This window comes from Python bivittatus, unplaced genomic scaffold (assembly GCF_059951505.1).
Source record: "Python bivittatus isolate LINGU-HERP-01145 unplaced genomic scaffold, Pbiv_v1 ctg000020_np1212, whole genome shotgun sequence".
Lineage (NCBI taxonomy): Eukaryota > Metazoa > Chordata > Lepidosauria > Squamata > Pythonidae > Python > Python bivittatus.
In genome coordinates this window covers 75490886-75509602 of record NW_028277030.1, presented here as the reverse complement: position 1 = coordinate 75509602, position 18717 = coordinate 75490886, and the positions used below count along the sequence as shown (strand labels likewise).

The 18717-nt window shown below is 37.6% G+C and overlaps 1 protein-coding gene across 2 annotated transcripts in view; it reads right to left on the bottom strand.

Moving 5' to 3' along the window:
- GRM1 (glutamate metabotropic receptor 1) overlaps nt 1-18717 on the bottom strand; it is a 186244-nt gene that overhangs the window by 17552 nt on the left and 149975 nt on the right. For both annotated transcript variants that reach the window (XM_088151013.1, XM_088151017.1), the window contains exons 5-7: nt 18123-18291; nt 14721-14847; nt 9098-10028 (exon numbers count right to left, since the gene is read on the bottom strand). In XM_088151013.1, coding sequence (XP_088007139.1) covers nt 9098-10028; nt 14721-14847; nt 18123-18291 — 1227 coding nt within the window. The remainder of the gene's footprint in view (nt 1-9097; nt 10029-14720; nt 14848-18122; nt 18292-18717) is intronic.

Genomic DNA, 18717 nt, shown 5'->3' with positions numbered 1-18717 from the left:
AAAACAAAACATTTTGTGCCCTTGCCATCCTGATGAGATAACTGCTCATCTGTAATTCTAGATGAGTTGATCACATTTTAGTCATTAGATAACATCACATTTTACATCTCCAGCTGTAAGAACTGTCCATTTATTTCTGTTCCCTTTTTCCTATCCTTTACTAGCCCAGAAGAGAGCATTGTCTCTGATTTTGACAACCTTTTCAGAAGGCTTTTTCAGAAGCTTTTTGAAATCCCTCACATACAAAGTCTGTCCATCTATCTATGGGTTTGTTGACATTCTCAAAGAAAAACTTTACATTTGTAGAAGCCTTATTGATTCTTCTTTAGCAAAGTAAAGATAAAGGTACCTTCAACTCAAGGAAGACTCCCAGTGACTTCATGGACAGATTCAGGTCCTTTCTAGGCACCACAATAGAAGTTTGCCATTTACCCCTTCCAGATTTTTTTTTTTTTAATTTCTTACTCCAGCTTACATCTGTGGTCTTTCCTGATGGTGTCCCATTTGACCATGATGATGGTGCTTTGTATATAGCAAGCCAACTTATTTTCCTTAAAATAGGACTATCAAATCTGGGCTGCAAAAATCCAGATGACCATCAGCAAAGAGATTACAGAAACTGTTGCTGCCATCAAGTGGTCATCTGGATTTTTGAAGCCCAGATCTGGAAGTTAGAATGATGTTTAAAAAATTAAAAGATAAACTGGGGAAGCAGACCTACCAAGCACTAAGAAATGTGACACATTAGGAAATCTAGTTCTATTTAATGGCATCATGGAGAAATACAAAGAGCAAAGACAGGGAGAGAAAGCATCTTCTGCCTACCTATTTACCTACTTAGGGTCACTCAGGTCTCAGACTGTCAGCAGTCTTTACAAATGGATGTCATGCATGGCTGTTGTACCAGTGACTTTTCTGAAAACATATTCCTGGCAGAGATCATTGGAAGTGGGGAAGGTGGTGATGGTGGGAGGCTGATAGGCACAGAGTGATGAGGGAGTTCAAGATATCTGCCAGAGTGTCTTCTGTAGGTTTCTGAGCCGAGGCAAAAGTTTGGAAAGTACATTGTAATTAATTTTTATTAAATAGAATACGCAAGAGAAAGAACATTGAGAGTCAAGTATTCAAAATTTAGCATTCTTCTCCATTAAAATTTAACATAGCTCACCTAAATTTAGGATGAAAAAAGGGGAAGTGATGTTAACAGAACAGAAAACATTGATGCAAATACATTAATCATTTCAATTGTATCTAGATTGCATGCCTATGTATTTCTCTGCCAACAATGAAGAGATCTGTGCAATATTGGTAAAGACTTAAGAGACTCTTGCTGGGATCGTGTGCCCCCCACACAATATAAACAAAGGAGAAAGTTACTAACATATGGGGGCCTCTGTTTCATTTGAAAACTTCAAGAGTGTACAGAAGTATCCCCAGGAATTCTGAGGGCATTCATGAATTGTTCTTAGTTTATTGATATATTCTTTTTAGAAACATTTGCCTTTGGTGTTTAATTATTTGATCGTTTGTCATTTAGTCCACAGGATTTTTTCCTTTTGTTTGAGCACAGAATGGAAAATTGAATGATGCTGTTAGTGGTAATCAGTTTACAATAAATGGAGACATAAAAGAGGAAGCATGAACCTTGTGTTTAATTGCTGAGGTGGGCATTAAAATGAGTAAGCAATGACTTTGCTTTTCAACATATAGTACGTGATTTTCAAATCAATAACAAGTTTGTAGATTTTCCAATCTTTCTAAATACAAATTTAGAAACTCTTTATGTAATGATTTTTTTTTAATTTCATGAAGAATTTGGAGAGTTTTCAGTGAAGTTATTAGGCAGTCACATGTTGAAATAAGAAGCTAAAAAGAAAGCATTAAAAACGCATTTTTTTTTAAATTAAAAGGCAATGCTCAATGCCAAGCAAAATTCATTCCATAAGTAACAGGCATGAATGACTTTCCTTCTTCCTCTTCCTCACATCCTATGTCCAGCCTGCTTGGCATCATTTCTCTTTCTTAAAGAATATATTTTTTCTGTCTTTGTTAACTCCTCAATGTTCATAATATAATCAGACATAGTCATTAGGAAGTAAATCCAATTAATTTCAATGGAATTTACTTTCAACTAAATGAGTTAAGTTTACTTCCAAATAGCCTTTTCATTTGGCATCAAAACATGTATAAATGAAAATAGGAAAAATGAGTAGCTGTTTGAAGTAACTAATGGATCGTGCCAGGGGCTGTAAAATAAGTTTAATGTTTCAGACTGATCCAATTTCAATCAGATTTTATGTTTGACTGTTATAAACATAAATAGTTATAAACATTTATAACCCCTTAACTTCTTCTTCTTCTTCTTCTTCTTCTTCTTATCTCATGGCATTTTGAAAGAAGAAAATAAATGGACAGGTTAAAGTAAGGAACTCTTATATTCCCAGAGAGTTTGCACACAGATTTATTACCCAGAATGTCCCTGTAATATGACAATGCTCATTTTTCTAGCTTTAAATAATAATTGCTTATCCTTTCTTACCAAAGTATGTAGGACAGAAGTGACTTTTCCATGAGTCCAAAATGATTTGGAAGAAGTGTTTTCATACCTAGCCAAGCCAAGCATTGCTATTCATTAAAGGGATCTGATCTTTTTCAAGTTTCGAAAGGTTAGGGGGCAAGTTAAAATAACTCTTAATGCAGCAGAAATTTTTTTCAGGCACGAAGCATGCATAGATCTATTATCTATTCATATTCTTTCATACTGGTTGTGGTGGTGATATGATCTTGGTGAAGCTTATTGATATCTGTGGAAACATTTATTTATTTATTTGTTTGCTTAACTCTTTGACATTTGCAGGGGGATCATTGTGATCCATTTTAATGATTGTACATAATTTGGAATTGCATTTTTGTGAGTTGGCAGTCCATATAAAACTTAAAAAGCAAATGAGAACTTTGAGTCTCATGAATAGGAGGAAGAGGGGCTTTGAATGGTGGAGTCAACAGCATTCTGAACCATTGTCCAACTGCCTCCCCTATAAGGTTGTATTGGGGATATTTTCTTCATAGCTCCCCCTCCCCTCAACTGGGTCTGGCTGATTTCCAACCTGACCACTTTTACTGTTTCTTCTCCCACATTAAATTTGGTCCCATTCTGTCTGTTCTTGGAGAGTTATCCTGCTGATAGATGGATGGACAGACAATGTCCTGAGTTCCTTTACATTATGTCTTTCCAACATTCCACTGGATTGAAAAGAATAAAGAAGGTAGAAAGGGGAAGTCAAACAAAAATATTTGAAAGTTAATTTTTAGTGATGTTAGGGCCTTCATTTCCCTTTGCCAAAGCCCAGTGGAATAACTGTTGAGCAGAAGGAAAGGAAATTCTGAGGAAGCTGATTTCTCAGGAGAAAATCCATTCCAGCAGAATTCCTATTTCTTTTTGTTATTCCTGAGGAATCAGTGATGGGCTGAGCACACCTTTTTTTTTTTTTTTTTCAAAAGAAGCAATAGCTAGACATGACAAGAAGTTAATGTTAGATACTGGATATTAACTTGACAATGAGATAGACCGAGAAGGTATTTTCTCTCTCTAGAACTAAGCTAGATAAACATCATTCAGAACTGGTTTAGGTAAAGTAAATCTTGTCTCTTTGTTACAGATAATGGTTGAGTTCTCCCAACTCTGTGATTATCTTTTCAAATGCATTTATAGCTACTTGGCTTGCTGAGACAGTACTTTAAAGCCAGTGTTATCTTCCTGGACACCCATCAGCATGTTGCTGTTAATGCAGCATAATAAGATGTGCATCTCCACTGAAAAACAGATTTGCAGCAGCAGCAGAATCCTTTTCTTCTTAGCTTGGGTTAAGGTTCAGGTTTGCAACTATACTATATGGTCATGATGGTGCTTTTATTTTTTTATGCAACATACATCCACGTAGAGGATATGGTAATAAGTCAGTCGGCATTTATAGTTAAGTACAGTATGATAATATTAGTTTATAATTTCATACAGCCTGAGCAGAGAAAAATCAAAGGGAAAAGCTAAAATCTTAAAAATGTCATAAAAAAAACAATCTCTCAGAATATATTTAATATCAGTATGAGACACTGGACTATTGTCAAACATAGAAAAATGTGTTCTTATAATGCATACTTAACACAGAGAGTGCATTACACATTATGTACATATTGAATAAAAGATAAATATTTTTCCTCATGGAATTCCTTTTGCTATTATTAAAATATTATTTGAAAGGTCTAGTAGAGACTCTGTTTTGAATCCTTTGTCTGCAAGTAAGGTGAAAAGTCAAGCAACAAATTAAAGCAATGAAAAGGGGGGGAAATCTAAGAGCACCCCCCCTTTTTCCCGCCACCAATCTTTGAAACTTTGAGATGTATTAGCCAACAACTTCTTTCATATCACACAGCACAATGGATTTATAGTCTTACACATCTGGACTGCACTAGGCTGGGGAATGCTGCTCTGGAGGCTGTGGCGAAATGAGGTTGTGTTTCTTTCTCCTGGAAAATGTTAATGCTGCATTAATGCATTCCCCTGTTCTATTTTGGCATTATTAAATTCAAAGAAGATCAGTAAACAAGATGGGAAGCTCCACTGCCATCTTGTGCATGTAGCTCTGCAGGCCAATGCAAAGGAAAGGGCAGGGTTCAGGAGGGACTTGTCTGTGATAAGGGCTGCCTCTTTGGTGGGGATCTTGGAGGCCGTAGTGGCTTTGTCATGGCCTTGCTCTTCTGGAAGGGTGGGGAAGGGTGGGAGACTGACAAGGACAGAACAAAAGGAATGGCTAGATTTCTCTTGCTACTAACTGAGATAAAGAAGAAAAATCTGGACCAATGAATGGGAATGGGGGGAAGGGGAGGGGGCAGAAGAGATTGCAGAGAAGGAAGTCAGGGTAGAAGGATGATTATGGGAGATAAAAGGGTAGGTAGGCATCCATATGATGACATTTTCAGTTAGAACCTGAAAGCCCAGAATAACAGAAAGACCTGAATGGTACCCACAATTTCATATTTACAAAGAGAAGTGCCAAAGTTGCATAAAGCCAATGTACTAATAAAATAATATATATTTTACTACAAGCCAAGGCCTACATCTAGATCTTTCCCTCGTTCTCACAGAGAATATATTTGAACAAATAGAAGAAGGATTAAACTAGAGCTGGATACTGATTAAAATGCAATCGTGCCTATGTTGTAGCAGAATGACACAGTGGGCAGTTTGGTGTCTCATACTGGGTGAATTCAGACAACACGCTAACCCAGGATTTTTAAACCATGTTTAACTACCCATAGTGCCTGATTCCAAATAATGCTAAATTACACTGAACCCCCCCAAAACCCAAACCATATTATGGTTCAACCTTATATGTGACCCAGGCATTGTGAACTTTAATTCAGACAAATCATCATCTAGACATTTACAAAGGTGAACATTAATTTAATATAAAGATTTTGATTTTGTATTGTGGATAAAGACTGGATGATTTTTCCTTTAGCCAAGGATAGATGGTATTTTGTTTCTTCCAATACCCGAGTCTATAAAATTGCCTTATTCTTTCTTTTCCAGTTACTTTCTTCCAGACAAAGGAAGTGAACAAAAGAAGATGCATGATTGGAGGAAGGAAGGAAGGAAGGAAGGAAGGAAGGAAGGAAGGAAGGAAGGAAGGAAGGAAGGAAGGAAGGAAGGAATCCCAGAAAAGACCTGAAGACACTGAAGCTGAGTCAAGTGAAACTAGCAGGTGTGATGTCATCAAGAGCCACAATAACTCCAGTGGCACTATAACTGGCCTCAGCAACCCCAAAGCCCAGTAGTGGGTGATGAAAAGCAGGAAGATGGTGGACGAGTCAGGTAGTTTGCAACTCCAGGGGTCAATGCGGGCAAGGTAAAAAATTTGACAAGAGGGTGTCCTGAGTGAAGCCACAGTTACCAACAGTGGGGAAACTAAATATATGATAGCAGCTGCAACCTTCAAGAACCAGAAAAAAGGAGGCAGCAATACCAACCTTCAGCCAGTACCTGGACTACAGAGGGCTCACAAATGCCAGTACTGTAGAACTGACTGGGCGGAGAAGATGTTGCAGCGGTTAAAGGGCTCACAAAGAACTACAGTAGCCCGGATGGGGAGGGGGGAGGCTTAATAGGAAAATACATACATATATATGTGTGTGTGTGTGTGTGTGTGTGTGAGAGAGAGAGAGAGAGAGAATATTAGTCCAGAACCATAAAGTGCAAGCAATACTAGAATAGAGAACTATAAGTGTCAATGAATTGATTATAGAATTATAATTATGATAGAACTGAACAGAGAACAAGATAAAACAACACAGAGAAGAAGTAAGAATAATTCCTGGGAATAAGGAATTATAATGAAATCTTTATTTTAAGATAAGTTTTTATAATAAAATCCTTTTTGAAGGGAATTGTTTGTCCACTTGATCAGTTCTGTTAGCACCCCCCCGCCCGCCCCAGACTCATGATAGTTCTTTAATAAATTTTGTTCTGTTTCAGCAATAATCTGAATTTTTAAAAATAAATCTCTTCAAAACGTGCTTGTTTTTAAATGTATTTTCACACAAAATAAACATTTATAAATATTTTTTTCCACAAAACACCCAAGTTGTACAGAAATTTAAATCCTAAAATAAATTGCATTTTAGTGCATTTCAGGAGATATTATGACCCAAAAACCAGGGGAATGTTTTTCAATTCTTCCAGTTCTTTTATCTACTTCCATTTTTCTAGACTAAATTCGCAGCTGATCTTATGGTGTAGTATTTTTCAAAGGCAAATGGTCAGGACCTCATTGCAGATTAGAAAATGTTCAGTATTGCCTGTTATCTATGCTGCCCCTATCTCTAATTCAGCAATATTTATTGATATTCTTTCTTATTTTTAAAAAAGTGTCAAAATGTACATTTGGGCATTTTAATGCTGTTCCTTTGTTTTTAAAACTTAATAAATCAAAAGGATAAGGATTATTATAAAATTTATTAGAGTAATTATTTTAATATTTTATATTGGTTCTTGAAAAAGAATAAAAATGTTTCTTAAAAACCTGTCAGAAAGTTATAATTATATTCCTCATAACAGACAGAAAGAATTGAATTTCCTGCTATGAAAGGCAATAAATAATTAAGCATAATATTTACCTATTCTCGTAAATGTAATCTTCCCAAACTCATAGTTCTAATGATTCTTCTGCACCACTACTGCGACCAAAATAGATAAATAAATACATAGTTTATTTATTAGGTGTTATTTCAGGTGTTATTTCAGGGAAGTTTCTATCCTGTTAATCCCTCAGAATTGGTAGTTGCATACCTGTCATCCTGAGAAGATCTACTGCAATTATAACATTTCCAGAAGTTTCTGAACTAAGTCCTCCAAATTCTGAAGCTTTGGTGAACAACAAGCATCCACTAAATTTTATCCAAAATTAAAAATACAGCTTAGCTTATCATTACCTTCTACTCTAAGATGAACCACCTTTGTTTAATAGTTCCAATCTTGAAAAGACCTGAAGACACTGAAGCTGTGTAGAATCCTATGAAATTAGTCAAGTATGAACATAAGAGTAAATTAGTTGGATGATGATAACGATGTTAATGATAGTCTCAGATATCATCTGTATATTATATTGAAGTGTGTGTGTACGCTTGTTTTGTAAGGTAAGAAATCCATCTAATTGCCCTGCAGTTACTTGTGCATATAATTATCATCCCACAACATTCCTTTCTTCTGTTTAAATAAAGGGAAAAGACAGAAAAGACTCTATTAATTTCTTCTTTCAATGGAGACTGCATGAATAGAAAAAATCCCAAGATTTCTCATCAGGCAGTGAAAAAATGATGGAGTGAATGAAGCAGAAGGCTCTGCCATATTCACACAGAGATCAGGATATTTTCTTAGAGAGTCTTGTACTATAATTCATAAACAATGTGAGGCCTATTATTTCTAGGGAAAAGATTCATTCAGCTGAAAGCTGCTGAAATACAATACTTTGGTTTAACTGATTAGTCAATCTGATGGTTAAAGTGGTATTCAGTGCACAGCCTTCCAACAACTTTCCCAGATTTGCAGGGTAGTTTGGGTAAGCATAGCAATTCATCATGGGCATTTCTGTTAAACAGAGCAAGAGTCGGAAAAATACTGAATTTGAAATGGCTTTAAAAACCCTTCAACCAGTTGACTTACCTGTCATATATTGGACTATGAAAAAAGCTTATTGAGACAAAATGGCTCTTAGGAGATTGAGACTATTCAATTCAGTCTTAGTCAACAACTGAGCATAATGAAATCTCACTTCATTAGAAAGGCCCATAATGTAAGAAATTAAGCTGGTGAGCCAGGAACCAGTAATTCACAGAGAGAACTGTTATATCAACAAAGAGCAATTGCCTCTCAAGACCAAGAGAGCAATCAAGTATCTATCGATTCAGAAAAGCAGAAGCAAAAAGCTTAGAATTTAAATGCTGGAGATAGGCCTATCTATAGGCTTTGACCACAGTGTATTGCAGCGGGCAAATCTTTGTGTATATAGCTTCTTTCTTGTCTGTAATAAAGAAACTATTGAGTGATGTATATGAGTTTTCTACTGAGTAAGCCAGTTCCTGAATAAAGGCTGAGTACCTGGAGAAGTGAGATTTTCAGTTATCTGTGAGAAGCCTAATACATAGGTTAGTAAAGAGTTAGTGCTGTAAATTGTTTATTGTGTGGCAGTATTGGCACAGAATGAAACATGGCTGCAAATGTAGAAATACCCTTTCCAAGATTTGTTGATAGTTCAGCATGCTGTCCATTATTTTATATGCACACCATTAGGGATCAGGAAGCAAAAATGAAAGGAAACTAGAAAGGTTAATAAGATTGGAGATGATAAGGGCATGTCAGAATATTAGACAGGATTCATGGTTTCAAAGCAGCAGAGAGGAAGAACAGATTCCTATTTCAGATTTTGTCTTGCTTTGCTTCTTTAAAGAAAATGATCATCTTTTTTTTAACACATAGCAGGTTTTTGAAGAACAAGGAAGAGAAAAAGAAAGTGTGATAGAGGTGCACTGTCAAAGTACTTACTTTGGGTTTCCAGCGCCTGGCTTCTTTCTCCGGAATATGCTGAGGAAAGTGTTGGACCTACAAGGTGTCTTGCCATCCCCGACATGCATACGCACCACGTCTGAAGTGGTGAAGGCACTGCGGACATTCCTTTCAGGCTTTGCAATGATGATGTACATCTTGGGAGTGAACATGCACCCCAAGGCCACTGTTACACTCAGGCTCACGGCAAAGCAAGTTGTGATGATCTTGTAGTTGCTCCCAAAGTATATAGGTACAAAGGCAAGCCAGATGATGCATGTTGTGTACATAGTGAAGGCAATGTACTTGGCTTCATTGAAATTGGCGGGCACGTTGCGAGTTTTGAAAGCATAGTAAGTGCAACTCATGATAAGGAGTCCGTTGTAGCCCACTGGGGCAACCACACCTAAGTTGCTGGTGTTGCAGATCAGAAAGACTTCCTTGATACTGGGATAGGAAAGGATGGGGAAAGGGGGCTCCATAATGATCAGAGTAATTACCAATGTCAGCTGCACACTGATCAAAATAGAGGCAATAACTACTTGGGCCCAAGCGCTCATGAAGCGTGGTTTGCGGGTACAAATTTTTTTCTTGCTCCCTGCCAGAATGCGTGCAATGCGGTTGGTTTTTGTTACAAGGGCAGAATAGCACATGGCAGAGGAAAGCCCCACCAGGAGACGCTGGAGGTAGCATGAAGTGACAGTGGGCTTAGCAAGGAGGGTGAAAGGGCAGATATAACCAAGGAAGATCCCCGCAAGTATTATGTAGCAGAGCTCCCGGCTAGAGGATTTGACGACAGGGGTATCCCTGTAGAGTGCAAAGATAAGGGTAACAAACATGGTGACGAGGATGCCCAGGCAAGAGAAGGCCACAGCCACAATGGACTCTATGTCACTCCACTGCAGATACTTTACAGGGATAGGTTTGCAGCCTGTAGGATACAAAAAAGAAAAAGAAATGATCGGATATGCAAACAAATCAGCACAACAAAAAGCTCTTTTGGAATCCTTAAAGAGCGGTTGTATAAAAGAAGTGATCCTGCATTCATACCAAAACAAGTGATTTTTACACAAAAGACAGTAAAGAGTTTCATCCAGTTACATCATTCCACTGGTAGAACAAAATCTGCCAATGGAATGGATTATTCTTCCTCCCACCGGCCCCCTGTGTATTTGCCAAATCTGCTCCACCAGTTTGGACAGAAGAAAGAGGAAGCACAAGAGAAGTCCTACTGCATGAGTGCAAGTCCTATCGTATATCTTTGTTGTAATGTCTTAGTTTACATATAAACGATAAACTCTTCTTAATTTTTCAAGGCAATTTGAAGCAGAGTTTAGTTCTCAAAAGTCTATTTATTTCTAAACTTTATACTTACAACTTCAAAGCCAACGGACATCCCCAGGATAGCATTCAAACCAAATAAATGTTAGTTACAGTTTCTATTTAGTAATACATAGACAGAAATTAATTGTCCTGCAGGATAAAAGCCAACATATTTATTCAGCTTTTGAGACATTTACAGTATACGAGACAGTTCGTTAACAGAGACATCTAATTTTTAAAGTGCTTGGACATTTTGACTATTACTAGACAACATTCCTGACTATTACAAGCAACATTAAGTATGAATATATTTTTTTTCCTTTTAAATAGACATCATGCATTTCTGTCCTTATTCTGCCTGATAGCATTACCAGTATAATTATTTGTGTGCATAGTTTGTAATCTGGACAGCCGGAAATCCATCAGCTTCAGTTTCATTAACTGTCAAGGTAATATCATTTGATTTTTGGTTTACCTAAATGAAACCCTATATCCACTTTCTAAAGATAACAGGGATAAAAGATCTACTAGGTTAAGGGTACATGAGTGGGATACATCATGCCATTTATGCTGATTGCCCAGTTTAGGTGCTAATTTATTTGGTCAACAGTCATGAGTTTGATAGTGTAGGCATGAGTATGTAAAGTATTAAATGTATACTTCTTACATTATAAATGCCTGCTGAGCAGAAGAAAAAGCCAAATGAATTACCAAGGAATATAGGAGTTCGATGGTTTAAGCAGTTATTGCCACCTACAGTTTTACTCCCTCACAATGTTCCAATAATCTCAGTGCTACTCTTTGCAAGCATAATGATACATGTGGTGAAAACTAACTGTAAATTTTAAACTCTCACGAATACACAGCAACTTCGAGTTTTGGAGCATGGCAATGGTATAACCCAGAGATTATGATCTAGCTATCATAAATAATTGCCAGTTGTTCTTTCTTTTTTTAAAGAAAATTAGCAATTCAAATTATTTATAGTGTCCAGGGTGGTATAACTAACAGCAATGTGCACACACATAAAATCCCTAGGAAAGGTATTGCTACAAACATTCCTAGATTCCCACCTTTCCTCCTGGAACTCAAGGTAGCAGGAATAGTAATTCCTGTTCATATTTTTCCCTACAAGAATCTTGTGAAGTTGATTGGGTTGAGAGATAGTGACTAACCCAAAGCCATTCAATGAACTTTCATGGCGGAGGGAATCTGTGCCTCCCCAATTGTACAGTAACTGTAGTCTAGCATTTTAACCACTATGCCATATTGGCTCCTGAACCATAAAGTGAGCCGGCCTGAGCAGCAGGCAGAAAGAACACATACCTCTCTTCTGTGTCATTCTTGGGGTGGGGTGGGGTGGGGTGGGGAGAGGATTGAATAGCAACTGGAAGCAAGGTAGAACAAATGCAAAACTTTCTCTCTCTTATCCTTTCTCTCCCTAGGAAGTATGGTGTGAATGTAAATGTGATCGATCAGAGGTAGGCATGACTTGGATTTTTAGCAGCTTGGGTATGTGTTGCAAATCCATTGGGTTGTGGAGTGCTCAGTGTTTCATACCATGCCAAACTCTGAGCTGTTTAACCTAACTTCCATTTTCAGCTGTGTTCAGAAATGAATTGGAAGGCCATGGAGTTATTTAAGGACTGGTAAGATATGTTCCTGTAATAGTATGTGGGAATGACCTTGGGAGGCAGAAAGAAGAGCTGTAGCCTAGACAACAGTCTGATAAATGAAATCTGAGACCGAAGGAGGGGTGGGGTTGGAGAAAGCAACTCAGAAGGGACCCTCCCTAGTTTTTGGGAGAGTAAAAGTAAGGAGGAGAAAGGTACTTTCAGACTTGCAAGATTCTGTTGCTGTAACCTTACAATAAAGGTAGTGTTAGTACTCATGGTTTGTTTCTTGTCTGGACTACCTTGAAGAGCTGATAGCTCCTAATTCCCCATGGCTATGATACTTTAAGGAACGTTGCATTATTCCAGAGTCAAATAAAGCTCTCATCCTATCATAGAACCTCATTCCCCTCTGTATTCACTGTAGTAGGATATGATACACAATTTTCATGTGGAAGATGAAATATTACACAAACAGCTTACTGTCGGAAACTAACTACATGTATCATGCTGGCTGTCAATTATTTTAATTTGGAGAAAGAACTTTGTTTTTCATCCAGACTTTTTAGTGTATGTTAGTTTGGAATGATGACTTCTTCTGGCTTTTTGAAGTGTTTCAATGTTATGCTTTTGCTTTTTACTATATAATTTTAACTGACGCAATTAGTTTTTACCTTGGTTATAAATTGCCTTAGTAGCAATCCGTGTTGGATTACTGCAAAATGCTTCCCATGATGCTTTCTTTGAAAATTTTGGAAAACTTAAACTGAACTTGAATGCAGAAGCCTATATTCATATTATTCCTATTCTGCAACAGTTGCATAGATTGCCAATTTACTTTTGAATTTTAGCTATGATGCACAAAATAAGGGAATGTCTCTTCCAATATGGTAGATTCCCTCTTCTAACTCTCTAATTCTGGATGATCTGAGGCTCACAGGAAAACAGGCAAAGTTCAGGCAGAGGGAGGACTCATGTGAAGAGGCCCAGAGGCACAACTAGCAGAGGACTTCTAATGAATAGGAAATAAAAACGATGAGAACCTGCTAGCTGATGTTCTCCTTTTGTAGAACAATAGACGGATGTTTGGAAGCGCTATATACTGTAGGCTGTATCCTGTAGTTAACCCTAACCTCTCTGAGGAACAACTAACTATTATAGTAATCTGAGTTAATATATATAACAGTCAATTCTATCTTGCCAAACTCTGTTTTCTTCATTACATAGTTGGGAATCAATGGACCAAACTTCTGTTGCCCATCCTACAATTGTAGAAATTGTATTCCCTACCTTTGGGAGAATGTAGCTCTTGGAACAAAGAAAATATAGAGCTAGGCTTTTGAAAGGGATGACAATAAAGATCTCAGTGCAGTACAATCATCCAAATTTTCATCTTGGTACCATCACTATAAAAAACATAGAAGCTTCTCCCAGGACCTGGTTAATATTACCAGTGCCTTACTGAGAGGGGCTTTTATATTCTTTCACCTGCAAACCATGCCCTCGGCATATCTTGAAGGGAGATTTTGCAGGTGCCCTGTTGAACAATGTCTCTGTCCTTGTGGTGTTGGTCAGGTGGAGGACATTATTCATTAAGTCCTCCACTGGCTCATTGACAATGAAATTAGGGCCAAATTATTGATGGTAGGTGAACTCAAGGGCTTATATTGCAGTTTTCCATTTTTATAAATGGTGGGAAGATGGTAGTTCAACTGGGATCAGAGGACAATAGCAAGGCAGGCTAGGAAGGTCCAAACAGAGATTTGACCTACTTTCCCATGAGCCTCTTGTAAGAGTTCTGCCACTTGACAAAAAGACCTAAAGTAAATATGGAATTGCCTACAGATGGCAGAGCAGAGTCAGGAAACATGCAACAGGAGGAATGTGCCCCCCCTGTAATAGTATGTGGGAATGACCTTGAGGGATGAGGGGAAGAGATGCTGCCTAGGAAACAATCAGAAAAAAGGGGGAGGAGCCTGCAGCTGAATAAAGGGCAAAGAAAGAAACTTAAAAAGGATCTGCCCTAACAGGCTGTTAAAAGTGACAGTGGGAGATTTGTATTTTCAGACTTGCAAGATTCTGTTAATGTAACTTTACAATAAAGTAGAATTAGCTCATCTGGTCATGTGTCTTGTCTGGTTTCTCTGGGAGGGCTGACACCCCCTTCTCTCCCCTCATGGGATCACAGTTACCCAGAGGAAAATGCCTGAAGGGTATATTCCCATATAGAAGTGTGCATATACAGGTAGTTCTCATTTAACAACCACAATTGGGACTGGCAACTCAGTTGTTAAGTGAAATGGTTGCTAAGTGAAACCACAACTGTGCTTATGATTTTACTTCAGCTTTCCTTTGCTTTATAGACCTGCAAACATCATAAATGGGAAGATTGGTTGCAAAGTTACTTCTTCATCACCATCGTAACTGTGAATAGTTGCTAAAGAAGGCAGTCGCTAAATGAGGACTACCTGTATGGACACTGATTTTTGTTATATGTGTAACCAGACACATACTTTTGTGACTGTCCAGGCATTCTGCAGTGTATCCATAGCCCACCTTGCTTTGAAATTGTATTTAATAAGGAAAATGGAGGATAAAAGTTTAATAAGTAACCAAGTAAAATAAACATTCTTATTTTGGGGTACCTTGAGTAGTGAGAGACAGTTATTGTAAAGGGTTGCTCATACCTGTCAGCTCATCATTAGGCCACCATCCTAGTTCACAGGCTTTGCATGTGAACTCATCTTGCACAAATTCATTCTCCTTGCAAGCCGTACAAATCCAGCAGCAACTCACTTCTCCCTTCCTTATAACCTACAATAAAATTAGAATTTTTTTTAGGTGGAAACCTTTTAATATGTCATCTGAATGTGTTATCGCTCTGGCAATATAGTGTATGACATTATGAATACAGTCCCAGAAAGTTATAACAATGGGTAAATTTTAAAACTTGTATTCATGACTCAACTTATCTGGGCTACAATAGATCTTTTGCAAGTAAACACTGCTTCAGGCTTTGAAGGAACTGTAGCTCAGTGGCAGATCCCCAGGCTTTCATTCTAATGGTCCCAGGCCTACCTACCTGGCATCACCAGAAAAAAGAGCCAGAGGAAACCCCCGTCCTAAAACCATTGACAGCCACGTTTGTCCATAACACTCACCCCTAATAAGTGCACTCATATATTACATAGTCAGAAACAAGCAATGTTAATAACTTAACACCATATGCAAATCCAGTCCATGGAAAGATTGAATTAAAGAGACTAATTGTCTGTTGCAATATATAGGGCTGTTTTGTAAGTCCAGTGCCGCTGGAAAGTAAAAGAATTGATAAAACCCCCCAAAGTCTATCTTGAATTAAACATTATTGCATACTACCTGGGTATTAAGTAGTTTCTAAAAATATGAAAAAGATTTTGCACTTGAATCCTCATTAGAGTCCATCTATTGGGGTAAAGAAGCTCTAGCTGAGACCTGACCAACACCTTTATCTGAAGCAAGGTCAGTATCTTCAGTTGCAGCCTGTTTACTTGTCCCCTCCTCTCAAATAATAAATTCAAGAGGAAACAGTAAGATTTTGATTGAGGGACACAAGTCAGGTGGGTTTATTTTGGTCTCCACTGCAAAGATTAGAATCTGTATTGTTTTTCTCACAGAACTAAAAAGGATAATCCAATGTTATACGGAAGAACAAATGAAGTGTTACTAACAGATATTTCACTCTGGGGGGGGCAATCTCTCCCCCCCCCCATTCTGTAATACTGCAGTTTTTTTATCAGCCATCCTCTGCCACCTAAGTGGAACAGTTGTTCTGACAGGCTAACTTTCTACACATTCTTTGATTCTCTTGACTTTTTTTTTTCTTCATGCCACATAAGCATGGTGGGTGGCAAATTGCTTTTAGCTAGATAGAAATGGAGTCAGCAGGTAGAGATTTTGTTTGCAAAGAAATTTTGTTTGCAGCTCAAAGCTGCCTGTGATGTGGGAACACAGAGGAAATGTAGTATGTAGTGTATGTTTCAGTCTCCATGTAGGGGGATTTTAGTTATATAACATAATTAGCTACCGTGTTCAGTAAATTTTATATTATAGATACATGATATGGCCTGTTTATTCAGCAAAGCCTGTGGAAAGTCTGTTTAATAAAGCAGAAGATTCTGGCTATATTCCTTTATTCAAAAACAGAGAGACAACCATTTGTTAGAAGATGAAAGAGAGAATGTTTGTGAAACAAAAAAGGATTGCAGAAGTGGGATGTGATAGGAGATATAGTGAAATTGGATGACAGTGTATTTTAAGGAGAATATCTCATTTCCAAACCAATCTGTAACTATGACTAAACCAGGTTTGGTAAAAGAGTAATTGTAGCAGCACCACTGTCCCTAGTAATGCCATCAAGACAAGACTGGAAGTGAAAAATCAGGACCTGCTCAACAGAATGAGCACAAAGGTCCCAACTAACACTTTTTCAAGTAAATAAAGAAATTCACATTTACCATTCGATAAAGACACCCCTTCCATCCCCTGCCACTCCCCCCACCCCCAACAAGACTATCAGATCAGCAGGAGAAACTTTTCAAGCCAGGGATATAAATATTATCACCAAGAAATCTAGGTGCTATTAAAAATGCAGAAATAGATGGTAGCCCAAAATGTAGCTATGAGACAAAAATATTTCATCTGGTAGTGTCCTTAGGGGAGATAACCCTGCTGAATAAAAACATGACAAAATTAGTGTTTGAAAACATCCTGAAGGAAAGACTCGTGCAATTGGTCCAAGAGCTCTGAGACTAAACGTCCCTGTTGGTGACATGATGTGATTTAAACAGAAAAAGAACAGCTAAGCCAGCGTTTCTCAACCTTGGCAACTTTAAGATGAGTGGACCTCAACTCCCAGAATTCCCCAGCCAGCCATGCTTAAACCAATGTGTCTTTTCCCAGGATCAAGTGTCCGCCATGGAGGGCCAAGGCAGGAGCCGAGAAAAAGATGCAGCTGATTTAAGGTATTCCTGGCAGTGCTATGAGGGCACCAGTGTACGTTCTAAATCACATTTTTCCTTTCAAATTTGCATCTCTGAACTACTGTATTATCTTTATTGAAAAAAAAAGAATGCTTTTAAACCTCACAAATTTGAAGGATACTTCAAATGGATTCACAGCTATTGCAATTGTGGGGTGGGGCTCTCCAAAGCATTGTTATATCTTCCAAACTACAGATTTCTTTCCAAGTATCTGGTTATAAAATCCAAAACTGTTTGGATCAAGTAAAACATCTACGTTTTGCTTCTGTTCTGACACAAAGAAAACTAATTTTCTTTACTAGTTACTTTACAGATTAAAACTTTAATAATAATTCCTAAAATATTCTAAATGTTGTTATGCCATTCTTTTAACATTCAATGGTATCAAAGTACTGTTTGCATAATTAACATTTCCACTTGTTGTAGTCAAAATAATCTGTTCACCCATTACCAACCAAACATAAGTCCCTATTTTTTGCTCAAGGCCAGTCAAACTCTACATTTTACCTTCCTGCTCTGAGCTGTCTCTTCCTCATCAATGAAGCATATAATTTTTTAGATCTGAGAGACACTTAAAAAGAATCAATTGGCACCCTTGTTTTAAATTAAAATCAACCTGCTCCAAGCCTTTCAGGTGGAATAACTTCAATTTAACAAGTGAAAAAAATCTATTTTCTTTTCTTACTCTGTTCTGTCTTGTAAGCTGCTTTAAATGGAGTTAGGTCATTCATCTATCTATCTAACTCAGTATTTCTAAATCTTTTCTGGAGATGCCCTGAACAGCTGCTGAACATGAGATATTGAGTCATAATTCGCTACCAATCTCTCTCCCAAAAGGTGGACTATGTGATTTTTGGTAGAGGAAATTTGCAATACAAACGTGCTTACTTTGCACATTTTATTCTGAGCACAGAATTGGTTTTCTTAAGGAAGCTTGCTTTAATTAAGAATTTTCCCTTAATCTAACACAATTGTACACAGATTAATAAAGGTTAAGTATTCATGTCACCTAATCTTTCATGATTAGATCTATTTTTTCAACAAAAGTACCTTCATAGGAGCAATTACCTTAATTTGACCTTTCAAACAGGGATCACTACACACAGACCGAACCATTTCACTTTTGTTCATTTGAATTCGATTATCATCAATATTCAAGACTCCTTCATGCCAGGTCCCAATGTGGACATAATCATAGTGGTTAGATTCTATGTGTTGCAGGTTCATGATGTCATATCTAGAGAACAGAAAGAAAAATGTCTAATTAAAAAACTGCCCAAAGCATTAACATCTTCTCTTCTCCCCCTCAGTCAAAAATATAAGTCCTTTCCTGCCAATACACAATTTAACTTCATCCATTCTTCCAATAGAAAATATCTGTAAATCAGGGTTGAACTGTGGAGTTCTTGGTGCTCTCTGAGCTTGCAGACATTTCATTACCCAACTAGGTAACATTCATCCATCCTTCTTTAGAACCTAAAGAAAAATGTTCTGGCCACCACGTCCCTTCAGTCTACTCTAGTCAGTTTAGGGAAATGAAGTCATTGGGCTGGGCCAGACAGAGCATAAAGGGAAACTCATCTATATGAAGCCACTGAGGGAGATCATCCAGCATGTTATCAATATGTTTATGATACCCAACTGTACATCATGGCCCTGGGAC